The sequence below is a fragment of the Falco biarmicus genome, chromosome 4, assembly GCF_023638135.1.
Source record: "Falco biarmicus isolate bFalBia1 chromosome 4, bFalBia1.pri, whole genome shotgun sequence".
Lineage (NCBI taxonomy): Eukaryota > Metazoa > Chordata > Aves > Falconiformes > Falconidae > Falco > Falco biarmicus.
Window position 1 is genome coordinate 107,930,509 of NC_079291.1, and position 24,798 is coordinate 107,955,306.

At 49.0% G+C, this 24,798-nt stretch overlaps 2 protein-coding genes across 8 annotated transcripts in view; both read left to right on the forward strand.

Annotated features, from left to right (window-relative positions):
• The window catches only part of FAM120A (family with sequence similarity 120A), a 56,048-nt gene extending 49,268 nt beyond the window's left edge, over positions 1–6,780 (forward strand). For all 4 annotated transcript variants that reach the window (XM_056335675.1, XM_056335674.1, XM_056335673.1 and 1 more), the window contains 2 exons: positions 2,077–2,173; positions 4,881–6,780. In XM_056335675.1, the coding sequence (XP_056191650.1) occupies positions 2,077–2,173; positions 4,881–5,192 (409 nt within the window). In that variant the 3' untranslated portion in view covers positions 5,193–6,780. The remainder of the gene's footprint in view (positions 1–2,076; positions 2,174–4,880) is intronic.
• A 2,870-nt stretch (positions 6,781–9,650) lies between these two features.
• The window catches only part of PHF2 (PHD finger protein 2), a 97,915-nt gene continuing 82,767 nt past the window's right edge, over positions 9,651–24,798 (forward strand). The window contains exons 1-3 of one of the 4 annotated variants that reach the window (XR_008821411.1): positions 9,651–10,001; positions 11,093–11,361; positions 20,227–20,419. Coding sequence is in view for 3 of the 4 variants with exons in the window: in XM_056335679.1 (XP_056191654.1) it covers positions 20,322–20,419 (98 nt within the window). In the remaining variant the exon portion in view is untranslated. The remainder of the gene's footprint in view (positions 10,002–11,092; positions 11,362–20,226; positions 20,420–24,798) is intronic. The other 3 variants (XM_056335679.1, XM_056335677.1, XM_056335678.1) reach the window with 3 other exon arrangements.

Genomic DNA, 24,798 nt, shown 5'->3' on the forward strand with positions numbered 1-24,798 from the left:
GCTAACACTGACCGGTCCTAAACTGAGAGTCTTCCTTATCTGGGAAGCGGTTAAATCACTAAAAGGGTGGTGTTGCTCCATTAAATACCTTTACGACACTAAATACTATTCTCCAAAGTAGGTTTTGAGTTAGGAACTAAAATATCTGACATTTCCTTTTTGTCAGAGGTACTGTCTTTGGGCAGTTAGGTTTGGGAGCAAGTTGTTACCAAAAAAAAATAGGAAAACCGTCAATGCCAGATCTTTCTGTCTCCATCAAAATCATCACTGATGTTAAATCCTCACATGTAGAGTTAGTAGAATTAGGCAAAGAGGGGAAAACTACTGCTGCCAGCTTATCTGTTTGTTGTGTCGGTTGATACTAAAAATAAAACCGACTAGGAAAACAGTGATGTTAGTGTTCAGTGTAAAGACAGGCATTTTAAAGACTGGGGTCCGTGTTGGCAGGTGCTCTTTCCTACTGAAGAACACCACTAGGAAGCTCCACCGTACATTGTGTGCAACTAATCACCTAGTCCTGCAGACCTCTGTTTCATTTTTTAATCTGTTTCAGCAGAGGGGATCATGTCAGGCTTGTTTACACCATTGTCTCATGTCTCTGTGTAACAGTAAACTTGGATGTTGTTCTTAGCATGTAAAATTATACTAGCTGCTTTTTATTGGCTTTGATCCACTAATAGATTTAGTGTGATTTTTCCGAGTAGGAGAGATCTTACTCAACTCTTGGAAGGGCACACTTTTACTTTGTAAAAAAACCAGCAAATGGAATAGATAAGTCTAATTTAAATCTTTGGAAAGAATGCAGTGAGAGTGACTTGGATATAAACCACAGTTCCTACCTATTTATTCTTTGCTGTTGCTTTTAAATCCCAGTATTTAATTTCTTCTTATTTAATGTGGGCATTTGCAGTGTGTGTGAAAAGCCTTGTGTGGCACAGATCAGTGCTTGTCCACTGAGTCAGTCCAGCATAACTTAGTTTTTGCAGCACAGCAGCAGCGGAGGTGGGAGCAGAGCATCTCCTCTTCAGGTGGCTTTTGTACAGCTCACAGAGACCTTGCTGGCATAGGGGAATTGTCAAGTAGATGGAAAATGAGATACAGTTGAATTGCAGCTGTCTTTTGTTGCCAGAATGGCAAACTGGGTCGTTTCAGCCCACACAGCTTAGAAACTGGGCTGGATGCAGGCCTGGACCTGAGCAGCACCCGGCTGTTCTGTGCCAGCTTTAGGGGGGTCCATCTTCATGCCGGGATCTCCTGGTATCGGGCAGGATTTGGAGGAGAAGTAGAGCAATTGTGTATTTCTAGTACAGAAAAGAAAAATAATGTCTAGTTAAGAAGTAGTCCTTGACATAATGATAGGAAGTTGTTTCTGCAATCGATGGAATTAAAATAGTTTTAACTGACTGGAAGTTTGTTTTGATCTGATCTAATCTTTACTGAATCAAATCAAAAAGCCACCACCTGATGTGTCCTGGTTGGAAGCCTCCATTTGAAAGCATCCCAACTTGATAAATTGCTACATGTCAGATACGGGTGAAGCCTCCTTTTTTCCTTCAGGATCTTAGATAATTTTGTATTCGCCCATCTAAACAAGCAATTTTGTATTTTGCCTTCCTTTCTTTTATCTGATTTCATCTGTCTAGCATGTTTATATAGGAAAGTGTTATTAAATGGGAGAAATGACCTTATAAGTGGTTCAAATTGCTTGCCTATTTTTTTAAGGTGAAGGTACTTTGAGCTTTGTTTTTAAAGCACTGTAAGGATAATTTGATGCTTTGATAATGTTTCTGCAAATACTTGAAAGTACTCATTATTGTTTCTCTAGAAGTAAAATATAGAAATAGTAATTTTATTGCAACAAAAACAAAACGTTCATTAGGTTCATACACTTGCAGGCAATAGAAGCCTGTAATTCTGAATTCGTTAGCCGTATTGCTTCTTTAAAGAAATGTAAATGTTATTCACTAAACAGTAAAGCTAGGGAAAACAAAATCATCCAGCAAAATAAAATGTAAAGTAGTTTTAAACAAAGTTAATATGTATTTTTTCTTTCTTCCTTTTCCTCAAAATTTACAGGCGTCCTAGAGGAGTTATTTCCACTCCAGTGATAAGAACTTTTGGAAGAGGCGGAAGGTACTATGGGAGAGGTTATAAAAGCCAGGGAGCAATTCAGGTAATAAAACCATGTGCCTGACTTCAGAACACTCTAGTTTACAGGCTAGTATGATACGGACTTCCAGACCAGCTAATATTGACAAGCACAACTTTGAAAGATGAGTTTTTCTTACAGTGATCTTGCCTACATGTTGAAGCTGTAAGCTGCAAAGCCAGTGATGGATGACAGGCTAGTGTTGCATCTCAATTATAAACAGACTTGGACAGACATGGAAGAATGTATGTTGATATGAAGGCTGTGCCTACACAGCTCTAACCAGCCGTAGGAGTAGAAGAAAATTTAGGAAAGTGGGAGAAATACAAAGCTGAGACAAATTAGCCATTTCTGTTCCCGCCTCCACTCTTTCCCAGTTTCTTTTCTGGGACCATAGTCCAACCTCACGAAGAAAAATTAGTAGCAGTAGAAGGATCTTTGCTGCTGGATGACTCCAAATGTAAGAACTTACTCTAGACTTTTAGGAAATAACAGACCAGTCTTTGCCTCTATGAGCACACAGTTTCATTTTTGATAACAGCGTATGAAGCGACTGTGGATCGTGGGTTTTGGCTTTTCCATGGATCCTTAAAATACAGCTGAAGCAAACTACTGTTTCATGTTAAATGCCAGTTGCTTCAGAGTTATGTTTTCTTCCCTTTTCCGTTGTTCTTGCTGCTATGCAGTTTTGAATGTTGATGCAAGTCCCAATGGTAAAGGATGGATGGGTAGTAAATAAGTGGAAAACTTGCACAATAAATATATTATATGGATGTGCAATTTGTCATGGAGACATTAGTATAGAAGAGCAGGGGGATGTTTGCAGATATCAGGCAGTAAGAGAAGGAACGTTCTCCAGTGAATAATGAAGCCAACTATTAACTTTAAGTAAAACTTGCTGTGTTCTAGGTGTAAAAATTAAAATATTTCTCCTCCTTGTTAAATTTCTGTGTACACACATTATATATGTCTACACATGTACCTATGTATTTGAAACTTTACATCTTTTACTTTAAATATATAGTACCTAATTTCCAAGTACCTTAACCGATGGAATAAAGGAAGCCCTGAAAAGGAGCTTCCAAATATTCTGGGCTTACTACAGGTTTACATATGTAAATGTAGCTCAGATAATCCCTGTAGGTGGATGGTAGGCAGTCTTGACAGACAGCAAGTTTGGTTAGTCACGTTTTATTAATGATATGTAGTTTGGATGGTAAATACTTGTGATCAGAAGAATCTGGGTCTAAAATTGTGCCTGTGATGGGGAGAAGATAAATGGCATTTTCTATTGACTGGTTCTGAGCTGACTGGATTTTACGGTCGTTGAGTCACTATAGAACGTGTTCCTTTAACAGGAAAAGAAAAAACGTGAATTGAAGTGCCATGTGGCAGGTAGAACTTGGGAAAGTTAATGCAGGAGTAGATTTTGATACCCTGTTAAGACTAAATGGCAACAGTGTACTTCCCTGTCTTACAAACCTGGGCAGTTAAGGAAAAAGTGCCTATGCAAGGCCAGGTTCAGACGTGTGTCTCCCTGTAAGATCCTCCCTGTACTGATACTCTTTATGAGGCGACACAAAGAAAGGTCAGAGAACCTTACTGAAATAAGCCATTTGTATGTATCAAACATAAAAGGCAGACCTGTTTTTTCCCAAGGTGTGACCTTGCACTCTTGGTCTGGAAAGAAACAAAACTATGTATTTCATCTAAAACTTAACGCTTTGTGAGGCCTGTGAAGAAGTACATTTAGACACATGGGATAAATACTCTTCATTCTCATGTGCCAGTCATATACCTATGCAATGTTACTGCAGAATTCTTTGTGATTTTCTGAATAACGAAGTTTGTGATCCTGATGCTAGAGAGTTCTTACTCACCTGGATAATCTTTCAGTAATTCAGAAAAGCGCTAGCCATGCTGTTTCTAGTAGGTAAAGGTTAAGATTATTACACTCTGAAACTGTTTGTTATTGTTTGAGGTGTATAAAGATGTCCATGTCTGAAGTCATTTCTTAGGACTTTTAACAGCGTGACAGAGAAGTATGTTGCTTCTCAGCAGCCCAACCTACTTATTTTGTTTTGTTGTTTAAAGCCTATTATACTTCTGGAACACTGAGGTTCATTGTTGCAGATACTTAAGAACTAAATATGTCCTAATGCTGCATAAATCTGTTTTTTATTGCTATATTCAGTCTTGTAAGATTGTACTACATGCTTTTCATATGAAGTCACTTTCCTAATTGCAGAAGCATATAGACTAGTATAGATAATATTGCATGGTACTTTTGCACTTCTTTAAAAATTGTCTGAAATAAGTTTTGGTTTGTATTTGAATAACATGTAATCATATAATTAAATTACAACATATATGAACCAAGAAGCAGAGTTAAGCTGTATATTGATTCTCAGTTTGGTGTTTCCAGACATTTCTGTAGCTCTTACATTGTGAAATAACTGAAGCATCAAAATTAGAAAAGGGCATTTTACCACAGGAGCATCGGAAGGCATGGCTAGAAGGCACTAAGAAATAATGAAAACTCTTTCTCATCTGTGCTGTGCTGTTTAGTTTTATTTTCTACGCCACTTCATATCTCAGCAGTACATAGTACTTGGTATCCACTTGTGATACTTTTGCACACTGCATGCTGCCTATTAATAGTGTCATTGTAACAGATTGTAAATATATAGCAGTGGTTCTTCAGTAATTTTCTTCTTTTTTTAAAAAATAGGGCAAACCTCCTTATGCTGCTTCAGCAGAAGAAGTAGCCAAAGAACTTAAGTCAAAATCAGAGGAATCTAAATCCTCACTTGTGTCTTCAGATGGATCCCTGGCTGAAAATGGAGTTGTGAATGAGGAAAAACCAGCTTCCCAGATGAATGGGAATACAGGAGACATCAGGGCTTCCAATCAGTCTGAAAGTGCCTTGAGTAATGACTCTAAAATGTGCAATACAAATCCTCACTTAAATGCACTAAATGCAGACAGTGTTTGCCATAAAGATGATACTCTTGAGGCCACTGTCTTAAAAAAAGAAGAGTAAACTTATTTTTTATAGAGGGTGAAGGATGTTGGGAAGGGTCAGGATTAGGAATATCTGGAAAGAAAGAGAGCCTACAGTTACGTACATTTTTTCCTTTCCGTAAGAGAAAAATGAGGACTTTGGAAATTCGGATCCCTCTTTGATGTCAGAGATTTAAACAACACATTTTTAGTTTTAACCAGTTGTAGTCAAAATGCTACAATAAAACAAAAAAGAAAGAGAATGAAGAGCATTTGACTCCCGCACTTAAAATGAAGTATACATAAAGTTTAAACTGGTTATGACAAAAGCTTGTAGTTTTGTTTTTTGAAATATAAAGAAAACAAATTTTGGCAGTCTTTAAGTATATATAGCTTAAAATATAATTTTTAGTACTTGGCACCATATGTATGCCATTATATTTGATTTTGCATTACTGTGTCACAATAAAGCTTTCTTTAAGGCTTTGATTTCATGATTATGGGGGGAAAAAGGCACAACCACAGTTTTTTCTTTCTTAAATTTCATCACCGTTGATGTGGTTCTTTTGTGTTAAAATGTGCAAACTATCGAAACTAAAAATTATAGAGTAATATTGCAGTTCTGCTGATTTTAAATATACATCATACATACTTTACAAGCAAGTTAAATGGAGATAAACTTGAAATCATAGAAGATGCAAATGACCTTTCAAAATAAACACAATGTGTTCTGAAACTTTTTGTGACTAATACCATGCATCCGTGATCAATGAACTATGTGGTTTTGAATCAGACGTAGACCATTAGTACTACTATTTGAGCTAAACTTCTGCATGGTTCATAATTTTTAAAGTGTGTAGTTAATATTATGCATGTTATTGTCCTCTTTCTTCCATTCTTACAAGTACTGTGCCCATTTGCAAAACAAAAAGCTAATAATCAGTAATAGTCCTATAAAAGATGTTAACTATGTTTAGTCATTGACTGATCTTGCTCTAACCTTAAAATTTTGTGATTATTGACCTCTGTTGCATTTATTCTAAAACTTAAAAAAAAAAAAATTATCTAGCCGTTTTGAATATCAACGTTACCCTGGTGTACTCATTGCTGTATGCATTATTGTTCTCTGTTGCTGTTTTATGCCTTCATATTAGCAAATATGAAATTCTGTGAAAAACAAAAAAAAAGCTTTGATCTTCAAAAAAAAAAAAAGTACCCCCCTTCTGTAGCAGGAGACAAATGGCTTGTTCTTGAGAACTTTCCCATCAAGAATTTAGTATAAGCAAATATACCTGTATCATTTTGATGTTTTTGTTAGTGTTTCCAAACTTAATGTACTTCAAAATCAGAATCATTTCTTTATATTCGTTTTCATATAATTCTCCTGATGCTCTTCATCACACATTAGTGATCAGAAATGAGGTGTAATTCCCCATTCCCTGCCCGCAAGAGCTAAGTAGGTATCTTAATGTAAGTTGAAGGGAGTTCTGCCCCAACTCATGGATTGTGCAAGAATGAACTACTGTTGGGTTTGATTGGTTGTAGATGGATTGTGGTGTGGTGTATTTGAAGGCTATTGAATGCAACTTACAGTGCTTAATAAAAATCTTTATTCTTTTAGTATAAAATACTGTATGCCTTTTTTGTCAAATATTTTTTTAATTAACATGTTGTAAATAAAAGTTTTCCTATGCCCAAATGAAGTGATTGAGTTAGCAGACTACATGATGTCCTCCCAAAAAACGGAGCAGGAAGACACAACGGTTACACGCTGCTGCTGTCGGGGGATGCCGCACTTGATCGGAGTGATGCTTTGTCCTCTTTTATTTTGTGCAGCTGCTTCACATGGCCACGCTTAAATGCAAGATGGTTAATAAGATGCAAGTAAGACAAATAACACACGCAGTTGTTTAAAGAAGAACAAGGCCAACCGCACGTGCTCGCAGGGTTTGAAATACAAGATGATCGACAATGCCTGTCTCTCGGCTCCTCATAGCTGAGAATACATGGTTGCATTATGCAGTTTTCTCTATATCGTGGATCGTACTCACATAACATGAGGAGTTATAAATTTGTACCTTGGTTTGTAGCAGGAGAGCTTTTTTGCCTGGGCATGCCCTCGTCTGCTGTTTCTCTCTGACTGTTCATCTGTTTACTCGAGTGCCTGACGCACGTTCAAAGCAGGCTTGCCCTGAGTGGTTTTGATCTTGTGTTGCGTCTCCGTTGCAGCTCTGCGCGCGGGGTGTCGATGCAGTGTGCAGCAGCACAGCTGTCTTTCATGCAAATGACAGCAGTCGGTCTTCCTCTCTCCTCCCAAAGTCAAACAAGCTGGAGAGGAGCTGGTGTCACAGCAGCTATCTGGGGGATCCCGCTGTCGAGCTCTGGTGGGATTGTCTCCCTTCCTGCCCTGCACTGATGCCGCATTATTTGCCCCATGCTAGAGCTTCTCTGTTCTGGAAATACCCAACCTCTTGTTCTGGTGAAGGTTCAAGGCACCAGTTGCCCTCTTTCCAGCAGGTTCACTTTTCTAGCATAATCTGGTCCCTGGCGTGGGATAAACAATATCGACAAAAAGAAACATGCATGAGAGATGTGCTGCCTGCCGCGAGTGTACTGACTTCTTTCCTCAATGTAAGTGTGCCAGCAAGATTTTTGTGGGCAGCCAAAGTACAACTAAAACTGGGATGTGAAAGCACAGCAAATTGACTAGTTCATTGGCCCAAATGCAGGGTGCCACATTCATGTTTTCTGGAAATCATGGCGCAGAAGTTTGGCTTGCATGACACACGCGTACTTGACCCGGAGCATGTATTTTTTTGTGGCCTGTTGAAACCCCTGCCATTGCCCTGCAGAGGCTGAAGCCCGCCTCCCTGGGCCGAAGCTACGCCGGGGTGGGAGGGGGACAAGCCTTCAGCTGTTGGTAGATGCTAGCAGAAGTAGCGGTGGGGACATCTTACAGGTACCAGAGTTGCCTGGTTCCCTGCCTGGGAACATCGCTGTCAAACCCAGAAGCAACGTCAGGTGTATTTATTGCCCTCTGCAGTGGGTGCGTGCAGCACAGCGACAGGGTGGTGCAGCAGCGGGTGCTCGCCTGAGCGGGGACTGGTAGGCCGGGGGTGGTGTGAGTGCTACGCTGTGAATCTGCACCCTCGGCCCGGGCTGCCTGGCTTCCCTCCTATCCCAAGTAGCTTCCTGCAGGAAATCGGGTGCATTTTGAATGAATTAATTCCTCTTCCAAAGAGTTAAACTGACTGGAATCTGTGATCCTGCAGAATGACCAGGTATTGCCTGGGCTTACTCCTGAAGAGCCTTTCACACGTGACTTTATACATTCAGCAGGTATGTCCTGTAACGCGCTGTGTCACAGGGACCGTTGTAACGTGCTAATAAAATAGTTCACGTTTTTTAGTCACCGATTACCCGCATGCAGATCGCCGGCCTGCGCCGGCTGGAGCAATACCGCAGGCTGCTCTTCGCCAGCAGCGCAGCCCTGAGCATGGGGGATGCTGCTGACATGTATCACCAGGGGTCCCCTCTTCCTTGGGGGGGTGTGGGGGTGGGGGTAGGCTTGTCATGCATCGCCTGAAGGTTTCCTGTTCGTGACCCAGAAAAAGGTCTCAGGGGACCGAGCGTGGAGGATGACACCAGCTCCTTGCTGCAAAGTGGGTCTTTGCACCTAAGCGCACCCCTGCGGGTGCTGCATTATCCACCACCTGCTGGAATAGGTGCCCGAGGGGGGGGGGGCTTAATGGTATTTATAAAGACCCTTTAAAGGGGTCTTACGATAAATGAGCTTTTTTATTTCAAAAGTGAAGAGTGATACAAATAAAGATGATGGCTCTCGGACCTCTCAGAATAGAACAGAAAATTTTAGAATGGAGTAGATTTAGAATAGAATGGAAAATAGAATAGAAAATAGAATAGAACAGAAAATAGGATAGGGCAGGAGAGGAGAGGAGAGGATAAGGTATTTCAGTTGGAAGGGGCCTACATCGATCATCTAGTCCAAGTGCCTGGCCAATTCAGGGCTGACCAAAAGTTAAAGCAAATTATTCAGGGCATTGTCCAAATGCCTCTTGAACACGGACACGTTTGGGGCATCGAACGCTTCCCCAGGAAGCCTGTTCCAGGGTTTGACCACCCTCTCAGTAAGGAAATGCTTCCTATGTGACCAATACCTCATTATCCACCTCCAAGAGTTAAACTGGGAGAATCAGCCGTTTGGATGGGGACGTGTGGGCACCGTCCATCCCATGCCGATGGGGCTTAGCTGTCAGCCGAGGGCAGAGCCCTGCTCGCCGCTCCCTTGCAAGCACCTACAGCATCAACGCTCCCCCCTCCCCGGGCTGGCCTCGCTAATTGTTTTAACGGTTGTAAAGGGCTAATCATGATCCATGTGTGCCACAGTCAACCACTTACAGTGCATTTTTTACATCCAATCTTCAACGAGTCCTTAAATGCAGGCAGGTGGGTAATCACTGGCACTGGAGAGGATTTAGGGGCCAGGGGGTGTCTGGGAGGGGGAGCCCCTCATGGGCATCCCAGAGCGGTTTTCATTCTCGGCTCTGGCGCGTTAAGTGCAGCATTGTGTTACGGACAGAGGAAAAATGAGATGTAAGGCATCTGCTCGATGGTGAGTGTCCACACGGCCCCCTCCCACCGGGGATGGCGAGCAGCAGGGGCGAGGAAGCGCCGCGACCATTTTATTTCCTGTGCTTGCGGTTGTGCTATTTCAGGCGGTGGTTGCGTCGCTGGATGCTGCGTCATGGGCCGGGGGGGCGTAAGCCTGCCTGAGGGAGCAGCAGCTGCCGTGCTACCGTCCAGATCCTCGTTAGAAAGTCTTGAAGGGGTGAGTTTTTCAGGGTTGTGGAAAGCCCTGCGGCCAGCGGAGTCCTGCAGTGGTTGACGGCGCTGGGGGCTGTCCCTGCACCCGTTGGTGAAAGGTTCTGGTGGCCCCTCGTGTGTGGGGTCCCTCATGCTGGTGTGCAGGATGGAGCCCCAGTGCCTGGTGGCGGTGGGGATGGGGAACAGGATAGCGCAGCCATCACTCTTGTGCTGTGAAGAAATGAAAAGTGAGACTGTGGGCATGTTTTTCAATGCAGGCAGTGCTTAAGAGTGCAATTATCCAGACCTGAGGCAGATTACAGCTCCCTCAGCGAAAGCCTCTATAATCCTTTTTATTGTGCTGAAAGCCCATAAAACAAGCTGCATCCGATGGTGTTTGGCCGCTGGGTCAGGGCGCACAGGTAAGGGACATCGCCAGCACCTGCAGCGCCGGCTCCCCGCAGAGCCCATCCCCACCGGGTACCACTCTCCCCTGGGAGCTGGCAGAGTTTTGCAGTGGGTTGGACTGGGATGGTTCCCAATGTCCCACTGGTGTCACCGGCCCCCGAGATGTCCAGCCCACCCGTGGGTGAATGGCTCAAGAGCAGCAGCTCTCCCGGAGTCAGCGTGCAGAGCTGGGGCTGCGCCAGCCGCAGGGGTGCACCCCCGTGGCCACCTGAACCCTCAGGGTGGGTTTTGTGGGGTTTAGTAGCTCCCATCTCTAACTGTGACTGCGACACAGTAATTAGAAGAGGTAGTTTGCATTGACCATTCACTAAAAGACTGTTGTTCAAAAGAAAATGTGTTGCTGCCTGATAACTTCAGCGAAGCCAGTGGCTGTATCCACGCAGAGTGAGGGTGCCATTCCTTCCTGCCCGTGGTTACAGCAGGTTTTGCTTTGCTCCCCTCAGTGTACTGCCCCGAGCCTGGGGGCGGTATTTGTGACCCCATTTTGCTCCTTATCTGATGAGTTAGGGGGGCTACACCCTCCATTCCTCTGGGGCGGGGTGAGTGCCTGTGGCTGCTCCTGCAGTTGCCTCCTCCAAACCCGGCGAGGCTGTGGGTCTCTGCCCTGACGCTCGGCTTCTGCCTGATCCTTGCTCATGCCTCGTCTAGACTTTGACCCGAACCACGAGCCCGTGCTCTGCTCAACCCGTCGTGCCCTGGCCCAGCGTGCCGCGGCCGGAGAGGACGCAGCGGCAGCATGTGGAGGATGCAGCGTGCGCCAGCACGGCCCAGCTGAGGGCAAACCCGTGGCCCCCGCTCGGCACAGAGCCCCCGTCCCGAGAGCTGCCCTGAGACACCTCCCCTCGGACCAGGCGGAGCAGGGCGAGATGCTCCTGAGCCCTTCCCCGGGGACTTCGCCTTCTGATGGCAAAGAGCAGGTAACAGCTAAATACTGATTCTTTTTAATACAGGAGTAAAGGATGCAAATGCCGTGAGGAGTTGAGGGGTTTTAGCAGGAAAAGCTGTATTTCGGAAAGTACTGCGGGATGGTGATCTGTTCTTGGTTTGGCATCCAGGTGTGGGGGCTTGCTGGTGTATTCTGTGAGGTGAACGACTGAAGGTGTGCCCTGGTTTCCAGTTGAAATCACAACTATTCACACAGGGCTGTGTGGGCTAATAAAAATTACATTTAAAAAACCACGAGTGAAGGATGAAAGCAAAAATGCTAAGTAGAAGTTGGGCAAGGTGCTACACAAAAGCAGGGATGTCATAAAGGACTGACAACATTCAGCTTAGTGGTTCTGTGTCTTACAAATGTTACAGTATTTGTAATAAAATGTAGCACTTGGCGACCCGCTATCAGATGTATTAAACATCTGCTGAGTGCAGCTGGTGAGCACGAAGGGTGAAGGATGCAGGCAAAGAGCTGAACAGGGGAAAAGGGAGAGGGAGAGGAATGAGGACCTGCACAACTGTGTTGCAAGGATGGGATGGGGTGGGATGGGATGGGATGGGATGGGATGGATGGGATGGGATGGGAGCAGAGGACCAGCCAGCAGAATGCTGAGTGGCTGTTGGATGGTGGTCTTGGAACCAGGTGGCTCCTGCAGGTGCTGGCCCAGAGGTACAGCACCCAGGGGTGCCTGGAGCCTCCCAGAGGAGATGAGAGCAGGGGCAGAAACACAGACCAGGCTGGGCGAGCTCACTCGCTGCTGCTGGGCTGGAGGTATGCAGATCGCACTCGGTTCTCACCTGCCTTTTCAGGCTGTGCGTTAAGTATGTGTCTCGGGGTGAAGCCTCAGCCGGGCTACCGTCAGCAGCAGGTGTTGCTGTTTGCTCCAGGCCAGGCAGCACCTTCCCTGCAAAGCTCCAAGGAGCATGTCCCCCAGCGTCATTACTAGTAAAACTCGTCAGCGCAAATGTCCTTTTGCTTTGTGTCTGTCAGTCATGTGTGTTTAACGATTCTGCTTTATTTATACTCTGTCTTCTAACAGGCTTTCAGCAAATTGAAAAAGTTATAAATGCTTTGAAACTCTCTTTTACTTGGTAAACTTCTCACTTGTTTGGCTTTGTGAAAAATGAGCTTCGTGATCCCTAATAAAGCACTGGGGACAGGCGAAATAAATGTGAATTAGACTGATGACAGCAACGGGCTCATGCGCACCTTCCTCTAAAAAATTTCAGACTAGAAAATGCTTACAGTCTTGCTTGGACTGTGCTGTGTAAGAGACAGAGACAGAAGGCATCTCCCAGCACGGCAGCGTGCTCTGGGTGAAAAATAACAAAAATTGAGTCCGACTGCCAAGTTATGAAATTTCGTTTACAAATGGTTTAAATGTTTATAAAAAACATTTTGCATGAGGCTCCACAGTGGCCACATAACTTGAGTAACTGTGGCCAAAATCCTTTTTTAAATAGCATTTTTTGAAAGCTGTTGCCCGGATTGGCAGCCTGCATGGGCTGGGGGGAGCCACGACAGCTGAGCCAGCGACGCTGCTCTGGTGCCCAGAGCTGCAGCGTGAGCCTGGAGGAGCCTGGTATTCCCCACCCCTCGCTCCCAGAATATGCTTTTTTTCCCACAAAATGTGGCAACCAAGTACTGATTCCCAGAGACTGCAGCTGAATCTCTTCTAATAGTTCTTCTACTTGCTGCATCTCAGCCGTTGTGCCTGTTGGTGGACCCCGGTCTTACGATGGCAGTGATGAGCAGGCTGGCTGACCTCGCTCCAAGAGCCAACTGTAAGGGAAAAGATTATTAAAAGACATTTTAATAAATGCTAACATCTTTTTCCCCTTCTTTCCACCTTTTTATCGGCAGGCGCTGCCTGGGGACTTTGCTCTGGTTTTAACTTTGCATCGGTGCTGGGTGTTCATACCGTTGCTGCTGGGGGCTCGGCAGCCCCGTGCAGCGGATGCAGAGTGGGGGGCATCGCCACCGCTCCCCCCCGCAGAGCCCTGGCGGGGGAGGCCTCGAGGGTCCCGCTGCCACCCCCATGCAGGCGGCAGCTCTTGCTGCTCCAGCAGCTCCTGCTGCCCCCCAGAATGCCGCAGCCCCTCTCGCTGCCTGCTAGCTGGGTCACGCTGGTGGCGGAGGTTATTACGGTTTGCCGGGGGGTTATTGTATCCACTAATCGGGATTTACAGCTGCTGCGCACTGCCTAAATTGGCTGTTGCTATAGAAAACGGGAGAGTTTAACCAGGGTTTCAGAAAGAGGCAATAACAGGAGGTGGCATGAGAGGGATGTGCAGGAATATTGTGACTGTGGGGGGTTATTCTTTTAATGTAAATGCATGTGAATACCGCTGCTTCAGATGTTACATTTGCTCGCTGAGCCTGAAGAGGGCTGCCGAGCCTAACCCGCTTCTCGCCATGGCGAGGAGCTGATGGCGATGGGCAGCGTTCCTGGCAGAGGAGTCAGGAAAGTGGAACATGTACACATCTTCCTTTTTTTTTTTTTTTTTTTTAACCCCACAAGCTCTATCCAAACACTTCTTAAACACCGGGGATCTTCTAGTGTGTATGAAACTCAGACAATTGAGCAAAAAATGAGAATAGTATAATGCCCGTGCTGTGAAACGGAACAACTCTGGGAGCCCCCACGCAGGCTCCAGCCCAGGGGCACCTTGCACGAAGCAGAGGTGATGTGACAACGTCCCTTAGCGAAAGGCTCCGAGTGCTGCACCCATGGGTGCCCCACAGGTGCTGGTTTCTGTGATTACAAATGATTCTCAGGGCAGAGGGGTCCCCCCCAACCCCGGTGCCACTCGAGGCACGTCACAAGTGTGGGTGCAGGGTAAGGAGGGAGGGGTGGGCCCCACCAGCGGGCCTGGGGGTGTCTGCAAAGCTCCCTCCGTGCCCCCCAGTGCAGTGATGGTCCCACAGGGAGGATCCCAAAAATAACAGTGCTCCCATCAAACCGCTCCGCGCTCCCTAACTGCAGGGTGCCATGTAGACTGGGGTCGGTCCCAGCCCAGCTGTGGGGCACCCTGGGGCGAGCTGCCCCACCGACCCCAAAGCTGTGGGTGGCCGTGGCCTTGCCAGGGGCTGAGCCGAGCTGCCGGCTCCCCAGTGTGCCCCATCTCCCCGACCTGTGCCAGCCCATGTCTTCTGCTCCCCTCTGCTTGCTTCACCACCACGCACACCTCCTGCCGTCCCACTGCCGTCTGGGGGTTGCTCTTCCAGGTGGGGCTCCGCTGCCCTTCGACTCGCTGGGTGCGGCTGGAACCACAGGGAGGTTTTGCTTTTTTTTTCCCTGGCCCCCAGCACAGAGGGCATGGGGCACTCCCCAGGGCTGTTTATTTTATTTTAGTTTAGTTTAGTTTAGTTTAGTTTAGTTTAGTTTAGTTGTTATTCTGCTGAAGGTTACATTCAATGAAGAACTGCACACGTAACATGAACGGTGAGTGAAAAGATGTAGCCGGCATGACACCTCCTGCCACGTAGGCTTTGAACTTCAGGACCACATTCGGTGCAGCCGTTTCTGCTGCTGAAATAAGCGTTTGCTTCTGTCACTGCACTTGGTAAAATACGACAGCCATGTCACTGTTACACCCTGCTGTAAAGTACAGATGAAAACCACTTTTTTTTTTTTTTTTTTGATTTACAGAAGAAAAATACTTCTGTACCCAATGTTCATTACATTGTAGGAGGCTTCGGTTGCCAGGTCTGGGCAATACCGTGCCCAGCCCCTGCGTGAGGCGGCAGAGCAGGCTGGCTTTGCTCAGCCAGGGCTGCTTGCAGAAAGCACCTCCAGACCCAAGAGGCTGCAGGACATGGTCTGGGGGATGCTGCGAGGCCTCTTAAGGCTTTTTCGTGCAGGACTGTTTAGTTGCCCACTCAGCTGTGGAACAAATAATGCATCGCGTGTTTTCAATACTAAATGCAACATTAATGTTGTAGGCTGGCGCGCGCCTGTGCTCTTCCATCAATTGTGTGCTCAGGTGCAGTGACCTGGGAGCAAGGTGCCTCTCTGGGCTCGTCCGCACACCGCAGGGAAGGGTTTTTCCACTGCCATAACACAAAGAAGTGCAGAAGTGTTGTTCTTGGTCCTCTTTTTTCCCCAAAATAAATACAGAAACCTAATGACAAAGACATACCATGAACCAAGCATGAGCCCACCAGCTGAAAGGAGGGCTCCTGGCCTGCTTGCTTAGCTGGCGCAGTTACCCTGCCTGGTACCCACCAAGCAGAGCAGGTGCCCAAATGGACTTAGTGACATTGCTTTGCTGAGGGCAGGCTCCCACCCTGTGCTCCTGCCTCTTCCCTGGCCTCCTCTCCACGCATGCCCCTGAGGCTGTGGCACGGCAGTACGGGGGGCTGCTGTGAATCTTCTGAGTTATTAAAATTGTTTTCCTTGAAATAGTATAATAACAATAATAATAATATTAATATTAATAATAATAACAATAACAATAATAATATCTGAAAAAATAAAATCTTGTAAGAGAAACTGATACATTTTTACTGACACCTGGTAAGATGGTCAAAGATTTTTGTCTATTGCCCCATACAGATTCTGGTGACTGACAATAAACACAAAATTTTAATGTCAGTATGACACTTTCACCCAAAGAAGTAGCTTCTCCACGTTGAGATGGTGTGTGACATTAGATTGCGTACCAAAATATCCGGCAAGAGAGAAGTGTCCGAGTGGAATGGTGCATGGATGGATGGATAAATGTAAACTGCATTAAGAGTTATGAATACAAAATAAAATCTTTAACTAGGTCTTTAAACTAATCTGCTACGTGAAAGACCTTTGTAAACCAGTCTGCTTTGATGACTTTAACCATTTTAAATTAAAAATGCTGTTTACATCCCCAAATGTCTTGCTTCAAACTGCACATCTCATTATTCCTCCTGGTTTGGGGGTTGGGTTTATTTGGGTATTTTGTTACAACATTTGAACCATGGCTTCTGTGTATGTACTGCAGAGTTCCCAGTAGAACAGCCATGGGCTGATGGGTGCTCACTTGTCTGTGCCAACCGAAATGGGAGTGAAACAGGGCCAAAATAAGACAGTATGGTGTGGTGTGAGATCGAACCAACTGCAGCAATAGGGAAATCTGGCGACGGAGGGGGAAACTGGAAGAGATGGGCGCTGTAATCAGCTGAGCCCCCCCTTGCTGCAGCTCAGTGATGCTTGTTGTTTCAAGGCCGGTTTCACAGACAGCTTCTTTGCAAACATTTATTTAAGGAGTAGATATGGTCAAGGGGAAAAAAGATAACTTGGTTTACATCTCTGCAGTAGCATAGAGATAACTATGGGCACAATGTGTCTAAAGCTACAGAGCATCATTAAAATAGAAAGACCTTGTATATACCACTGCAGAAGAAATCCATAGAAAGAACACTGTGAAATGGTAAGAAACGCCAGGAAGCTCACAAAATGATAGCAATCTTTCCCTCTGTGCTGACAACCACACTTGAGCACTTTTCGAGCACCACAGCAGCCGTGGGACCTGAGGGCTCAGTACTGTGAGCTCTCACTGCTCAAAGTGAAGGAGGAGGTGGAGGCTCTGCCGAAGCACCCACTTCAGGATGTCACCATCAATGAGACTTCTGCTCCCGGATCATTTAAAAATTGCTGAAAAATCCCATCCCCTCCCATGAGCTCCAAGCTAGCACCAGATCTCTCTGTGTGATGTAGCCCCTGGACTCCTAGCTCCGTGCCAGCTGGTGTGACCATTCAACTGCTTACTGCCCACAGGTCCGCTGGTGCCATGCAGATATTTTCTGGGTATGTGGGCCGATGCTGCTGATTTTTTTTTCCTCAATTCTTTTAAAAGTATAAACTCACTTCAAAACTTCAGAAAAATTAACTCAGTGATCAAATTCTGTTTTGCTGAGGCATCTCAACATAGCTCCACCACTCACTCCTCCCTGCCAGATTGAGCCAAGCACCCTCCTTGCATGGCTTCTAGATCGAAATACTCACGGAGAAGTCAGGACAATGAGACAGCCTCACCAATTAGTTTCTTTATTTGCTAATCCCTGGCAAAATGATTAGTAAGATGTCTGAGCTGCCCGAACAGAGCCAGTGAATCTTCCCCGATTTTTTTCCCTGCAATATCAGCAATGTCAGCTCTGGCATCCTCCAGCATAACTTAAGATAATCCAACTGGCTTTGCAGAGGAAAGGAGTAAAAATACTGACATGGTGAGCACAGCTCTGCTGCTGGATATAACCATCACCTGAGGAGCAGCGCGGGACAGCTGAGGAGCCTGAAACTGCTCCAGCCCCATCTGCAGAGGAGTGTCTGGCTACACCCTTGTACATCCCAGCTGCCCTTTGTTGTGGCCACCAAAATCCCCGTGGTATTAAGAGAGTTTAGCTCACCAGCGGCTGCAGTGGAGACACGCTGACACTAGAGTTTCGGGTGGTGCTTTGGAAATAGGGCTGTTTTCAGGGAGATGCTCGCGGAACTTGAGGAAAGGTGATGAGGGTATAACTTTTCACAGATCATATGGGTTTGGTGTGAGCAAAGCCCATAAAACGAGTGGGAGAACATGGTGTGGGTGAGCTGCTATGCTTGCCAGTGCTTCTGTGCTCCTCAAAATCAAACTACTGGCTTTATGAAGGGTTGCACGTGTTTCGGGTGTGCAGAGGCATGAAGCCCAGCTTTCCCATGAGTGTCCTGTACCAAAGGGCATCAAAATCGCTGAAAGTTCTGTTTAAACCCTGAGCTGAGAGGTGCTGGTAGATGCACTTGGTGTTGCGGAACAGCGAACGGGTTCTGTAAAGGTGCGTGCAGCTCTCGTGATGGTTCTCAAGCCTTTCCTCCTCATCCTGCCTTACTCCCTAGACTCGCTCTTCTACTTTCTGGTTGAAGCTCTGAGCAACTAAAATCCTGATACATCAATTTAAAGTTAAAAGAGTCCTGATTTTTTGAGGGCAGATACTTACGCCGCTCAGTGTGACAAAGAAAATAGGCCCCTTTGTGCGTCTGGAGACATCCAAAACATGTCATTCAAAACTGAGTCACGATTTTAAACGCAGGCCTGTAATCTTCCCCCCGCATTACCACACCTTGAGCTATGTCAGAAATTTCATCTCACTCCCATGAACAGCCATGGTGGACCCAGAGCTGCCATTGCTGACACTACTCCAAACACAGCTCGGCAAGAACACCAGCTGAAAGTCGTTTCTGTGGCATGTAAATTCAGTGGGCAAGGCAAATAATTTTGATAGCCCCTCCTCAGTTGCCCAGACCGGCTTCTGCCTATACTGATGGTGGCCTTCTCTCTGTAGAAAAGCTTAGAATTGAAGTTATTTGGCCCCTTGAATTTCCCTTGTCCTCCACAGGTGATTTCGAAGGATTTTTGCAGACTGATGGAAAAAAAGGTAGAGAAATGTCCATTTTCTCTAAGATAAATAGAAGATCCACCCCCCCTCCCCCCTGATGCGATGGATTCAAGATACTGAATCCATTGTAACCGGAATTAAAATCACGTCTCAGTTGGGACTCCCTTTGTGAGTAGGAAGCTCTCAGGCGGCTCAGGGAAGCATGCCAGTGGCTATCAGACACTCGTGGGACACAGTTCCCTGCCCCCAAAGCCCCTCAGTATGGCAGCGCGGTCATTTTAACCACCTTTGGTGTCTCGGTGCCAAGGGGGAGCGAGGTTCTGCATCCTCAATCTCGGTGCGAACCCAAGGGTTCCGCTTTTGCCGCCGCCGTCTAGGAGGAAGCTGGTGTCTGTGGGGATGTGCAGTGTTGGGGTACGGGCTGTGCCGTGCCCAAGGGGCCCTTCATGGGACATACCCAGGGCCCCAAATCCCATTTGGTCCTTCATAGGCACGAGGTGTTTATTTTCACCTCTTTGGGTGTAGCAGCCCTGCTTGCAACGGTGAAAGGGCTGCCACAGGCAGAGGTGGATAACTTTAAAAAAAAGTAATATAATTCTACCAACTAAAAAGAGTGGGGTTTTTTTCTTTCTTAGCATAAATGGACAGCCGTGCACTCTAGGAGGCCCTTACCCACCACCACCACGCAGACCCCAGCCCACCAGAGCATTATTTCTGCTGGTAGGGAGGGCAGCATGATACTTGCAGCTACTTTGGAGTGTGCCTGCTCCGTGATGGCTTGTCATTAAAAAGGGGGGTTGTGCTCCACTCCTGCGGACCCCCCTTCCTCCCCGAGCATCACCCCTCGCTGTTTGCGCGGAGGGGTCAGTGCCAGCAGCGCTACCGCGGGGTCCCCCCCGCCGCCAGACCCCCCGGGGAGGGGGGGGGGGGCAGAGCTTTGCCCGGGCCGCTTGCTTTAAAAAACTCCCTCCTGGCAGCCGGGGGTAAAAAAAAACCACCCCCCCACCCCCCAAAAGCCCCCCGCGGGCGCGCTCAGCCTCCCGCCGGCCGCCCCGGCCCCGGCCCCGGCCCCAGCCCCGGCAGAGGAAATATTGCAATGTTGCAAGCTGACGTAAGGACATTACAAGGAAAGGGCTACATTTCGGAGTGTTTATGAAAAGCCTCGGTACTGTACTGTCACCAGGGGGCACGCAATAGAATGCATTTCGCCAAACATTTTGAATAATAATCATTTAACAACAACAACAACAAAAAAAGCCCCAGTCCGGTCGGCGCTCGCAGAACCGAAGGAACCATGCAGCCAAACTTTGGGAAGCCCTTTATTATTTTTCTGACATTGCTCGCCCGCCCTTGAGGAGCCGTAATTGCATTATCTGATTTTTTTTCTTCTTCTTCTTTTTTTTTTTTTTTTTCTCCTTCCCCCCCCTCCCCGCTTCTTTTCTCCCTTCTCCCCCCCCCCCCCCCCCCCGACACTGCAAATTCGCTGCCGTTTGGGCAGGAGCAGCAGCCGAAGCGACCCCGCGGCAGGAGCCGCCGCCAGCCCCGCTCGCTCCGCTCCTCCGGGCGTCCAGCCTTGTTTTGAAGGGAGCTAACATGGCGACGGTGCCCGTCTATTGCATCTGTAGGCTGCCCTACGACGTAACCCGCTTCATGATCGAGTGCGATGCCTGCAAGGACTGGTTTCACGGCAGGTAACACAAAGAGATCGGGCCTTTCCCCCCCTTTCGCTGCGGTCCCGCCACCTTTTCTCCGCCGGGCAGCGCGGGGAGCGGCGCTGCCGGAGCCGCCGCCGTGTGCAGTTTTCCAACAGGCCTTTTTGGAGAGGAGGAGGAGGAGGAGCCACTCTGCCCCCGTCTCTCGCTTGCTCTCTCCCCGTTGTATTTTTTTTGGTGTGTGTTTTGTAAATTTTGCTGGATTCCCCGCACAAAGCTCCCCCTCCCCGTCGCCGTCCCCCCCCACGTCCCCCCGTCCCCGGGGCTCCGGTGTCACCGGGCTGGGGGGCCATTGTGCTTTCCTCGGGGAGGGGACGGATCCCGCCGGCCGGCCGGGCGATGGCAGCGCGGCGGCGGGCTCTCCCGGCCGGGATGCGGCGCGTCCCACACGGCGGCGGCGCCCGGGGTGGCGGACGGGGGGACCCGGCCGCGGGGCCGGGGCCGGCAGGGGGAGCGGGGGCCCGCGGCGGCCGGGGCTCCGCCGCCCTGTCATCGGGCTCCGGCGCCTGGCGCGCCGGGCCGGGCCGGCCTCCTGGCCGGGTGTGTGTTGTGTGGGGCTCCGGGCACCCCCCTGCCCAGTCCGCCGCGGCTCCCCGGGGCGGCGGGAGCGGGGAGGCGCGGGGCGGGAGGCAGCCGGGGTGTTTCCCGGCTGACAGTGCTACCATCGCCGCGCCAGCCCTGCGGCTTAACCCTTGGCGGGGCGGGCCGGCGGCTGAGGGGAGCGCGGCGGGGCCCAGCTCCGAGCCCGCCCTGGCGGAGGGGCGGCGGGCGAAGGGAAGCCCCTCCGCGCCGGGAGCCGCGGGCGCCGGGCGGGGCGGGCGAGCGCCGGCCCTGAGGCGGGGAGGGCCGGGCGGGGAAGACCCCGGTCGCCCAGAGCCCGCCCCTGAGCCCGGGCAGGGTCCCCCGCCCCGCGGGGAGGCGGCCGGCGGGGACCTCCGCCGCCCTGCCGCGCCTGACGGTGGGCGCCCGCCGCCTCCCCGGCGGCCCGGGTAGGGGCGGGGGGCTGCCCCGGCCGCCGCCGCCGCCCCCCCCTTCCCTCCTCGGGCCGGCCCTGTGGCCGCCGCCGAAGCTCCCGAGGCCGGGGCCTGCCGTATCGGCGGCGGCCGCCGGGCGGGGGGGGCGGCGGCGGGGGCGGGGGAGCCGGGCTGGGCGGGCCGGGCGGCGGGCTGCCCTGCTCGGCCCCGCTCTTCCCCAGCGCCGGGCCGCAGACAATGGGAAGGCGGCCGCGCGGGAGTTGAGGCGGCCGGGCGCAACTTCGGCACCGCGTGTCGTTATTATTTTCTTCCGTGAGAAATGGGGAAGTTGGTGGCCGGGGACCCGGGACGGTCACCTCCACCTCACCCCGTTCGGCCGCGCCCGGCGGGCGGGCCCGGGGTCCCGGCGGGGAAGGGGCGGCTGCCTTCGGGCCGCGGCTGCGGGGCTGCCGGGCCGGGGGGCTGCCGGGGCCAGACTGCCAGGCAGCCCCGGGCGGCCCCGCCGGGTCCCCGTGCCGGCGGGCGGCCGTGCGGGCTGTGCGGGAGGGGGCCGATGGAGCGCTGCCTCCTTTGCAGCGATTCTCCTCGCGTCATAAAAGTGTAAAAAGTGAAATTAAAATCTGGTAAATCACCTTGATGAGCGCTTGGGATGGCAGGGAGCCAGCGAGGTTAAACCCTCGCTGTTTGAGTTAACCAGCTCCGGGAATTGCCCCCCCACCCCCCCCCCACCCCTCGATCCCAGCCGGAGGCAGGGAGGGCCCGGGGGTTAGGCCCGGCTTCCCCACGCTGCCCGTGTGCCCAGCACAGCAAACTTCGCCGTGCCGCTGGGGATGGTGCTCTGCCCGTTCTTGGAAGAGCTGTGTGGAAACATGAAGTGAAATACCAAAACCAGTAACTTCCAGCATGGGTGCTGGCGGGGGGTGCCCTGCACCAGGGGCTCCGGGCATGAGGCGTGAGGGCTGTGCCCAGGTCGGCCCTGGGGCTTGGGCACGGGGGAGGCCGAGGTAGACGATGGAGAGAAGCCTCAGGTGCTGTGTGCTTGGAACTGGGAACACTTAAGGACGTGGAAAAATTAAGATTTTCATGCCAAGTGGTGACAGAGAGGGTTCGTGAAAAGATAAAAGGGCAAAAGGGATTCAGTGGCCCGTGCGCAGTGGTGAATCTTGATAAAACTGATGAAAAGAGGTTCGTTGTAACTGATCAAGGAAATTATCATTTCGTCGGCAGCTCAGGGGCGATAACTTGTGCACGCACAAAGAAAGGTATTTAGTTTTGTGGTATAATGGGACAGAACGGAATTGTAGCTCTGTTGCAGGGGGGGTTGTACCCTTTTTGCTTAGCTCACGGTAGCAGCCAGAGGTTGATGTTGAAGTATAGAAACCCCAGACTGCTTCTCACCGTGTCAAAACCTAAGGTATAGATCACCTGAATGATCTAGCAGGAAACAGCTTATATATGTCTCCATTTGCTTTTCTTGGGATTACATGAATAAATAAACATTCAACAAAGAAAAATAAAAGTCAGGATTTAGTTGTATAAAATTATCCTCTCTCCTAGACACCTGCAGCACTAGTAGCGTTAATGTTTATATAGAAACTGTACTGTAACCAGAAATAAGCAAATGTGCAAAGCTGCATACCATTAAGGAGGCTTGCCCAGGTTTTTAATTGTTTGATCATACTTACATCACTTTTTAACGTGATGTACACTGTGCATTTCAGAAAAGAAAAAAAGTGTCATTTCCATTTTGTTTTTCTAGAAGCAGGTCAGGTATTTTCATGCTTCCTTTCTGATGGTAGTTCCCCAATATTTAAGGAAATGTTTTTCATGGTTTTATTCGTGTAGCAGTCGTAGTCTCCCTCACATCTGAGGTTGGGTAACATCTCTGCAGCGACTTCAGCAGTTCTGATTGTAAATTTATATTATAAAAATGTCAAGCGTACGTTAAACTTATTTAGTGCAGTTTAGAAGGTGGGAATGGGGAGATGCTGGACGAGCCACACGTTGGATGAGCGCTCTCCAGACCACCACTGAGCAGTCGGCAGTTTGCTGACATGCTGCTGGCTACAGTTTGGAAACGGGTGCTCTACGTCGCTTCCCTGTACAAGTGCCACAGGGTCTGAGATCTGGGGTTCTCAGGGGCTTTTAGATATCACTGATGGCTTTTATTATCCTTTTCAGGGAGGATTTCTCTTGTGAAGCAGTGTTAGATCTTCCCATAGAAATCATTACTTAGTCCCGAGAAACGTCCAGGTGGTCCCTCACTGCAGGATCTGAGCTGCTGTGTGGTGGGGAAGGCGGCACCTCGGAGCACTGGCTGCTCTTGCCTGGGCGCCTGTCATCCTTGCGATCTCAGGCTGGCACGCAGTGGAGTTGCTGCATTAGACCGTATGGCTGAATTGACACATATGCCTGATAGGTTTCATAGACAAGGATTAGGCATCTGCGTTGATTTTATAGGTCGGTAGCCTTTGGTAGTCTTTCCCGTGTGGTGTTGCTGGTCTGTAGGAAGAAGGAGTAAAGGATTTGTTGTCGTTAGCCCAGTTCCTTTCTTTCTGAGCCCCTCTGCTGCAACTCCATATGTTACCCATCATCGGAGACCCTTAGACACCATTTATGAAGTGTGTTGAGCCACCAGTATGTTCGCAAAATGCTGTTTGTGACTTCTTGTTAGATTGAGTTTCAGTCATTTTTGTGCTTTCTGTTTGCCTGAGCAGCTTTCAGACAAGCAGCTTCAAGCTGTGTCTGGAGAGGGTGGAGGTGATCTTATAGGCAAAAAGAAAGTAACGCTGAAGCAGACAGTGGGGTTGCTTGACTCCTCGTTTTGTGAAGACCTTGCATTCTTTGATGTGGCTGTTTGGTGTAACAAAAGCCCATACACCTCAACCGCTTCTAGTCCATTGCTGTAAAAAGCCAACCTCAGTGCTGGATGCTCTCCTGGCTCCTCCACTGTTCTGTTGTGGTGCGTGTGTCATGGCCTTCCCCTTGGGTCCCTTCTTGATGAGGAGCTTCTGGCGTTGTTCCACATGTTACCCAGCAACAGGACTTCAGGCAGCAGCAATAGCTGGGGCTGTAGGCACCCCTCTAACATAAAGCCTGTTGGTATGGGAGATGGCTCTTTGGACTTAGAGAAGGCCAGGAGAGGAGGAGGACAGAGTTGCATCGTGTGCTGATGGGTGAAGGAGCCGAGAATCAGCAGGTGCCTAGGCAGCAGGTTGCTCTGCTCCCTCCTCTGCGGGCCTGGCCAGATAACTGGCTTTGGGCAGGCAGTGCTGCAGCCTGGAGGAGATATTTTCTGTGCTGTGTACCATGCATCGTGCAGGCTTGCATTTGATGATGTGGGACAGGATGGTTCACTGGCTTGGTGGAGCGGTTTGGCCAAGG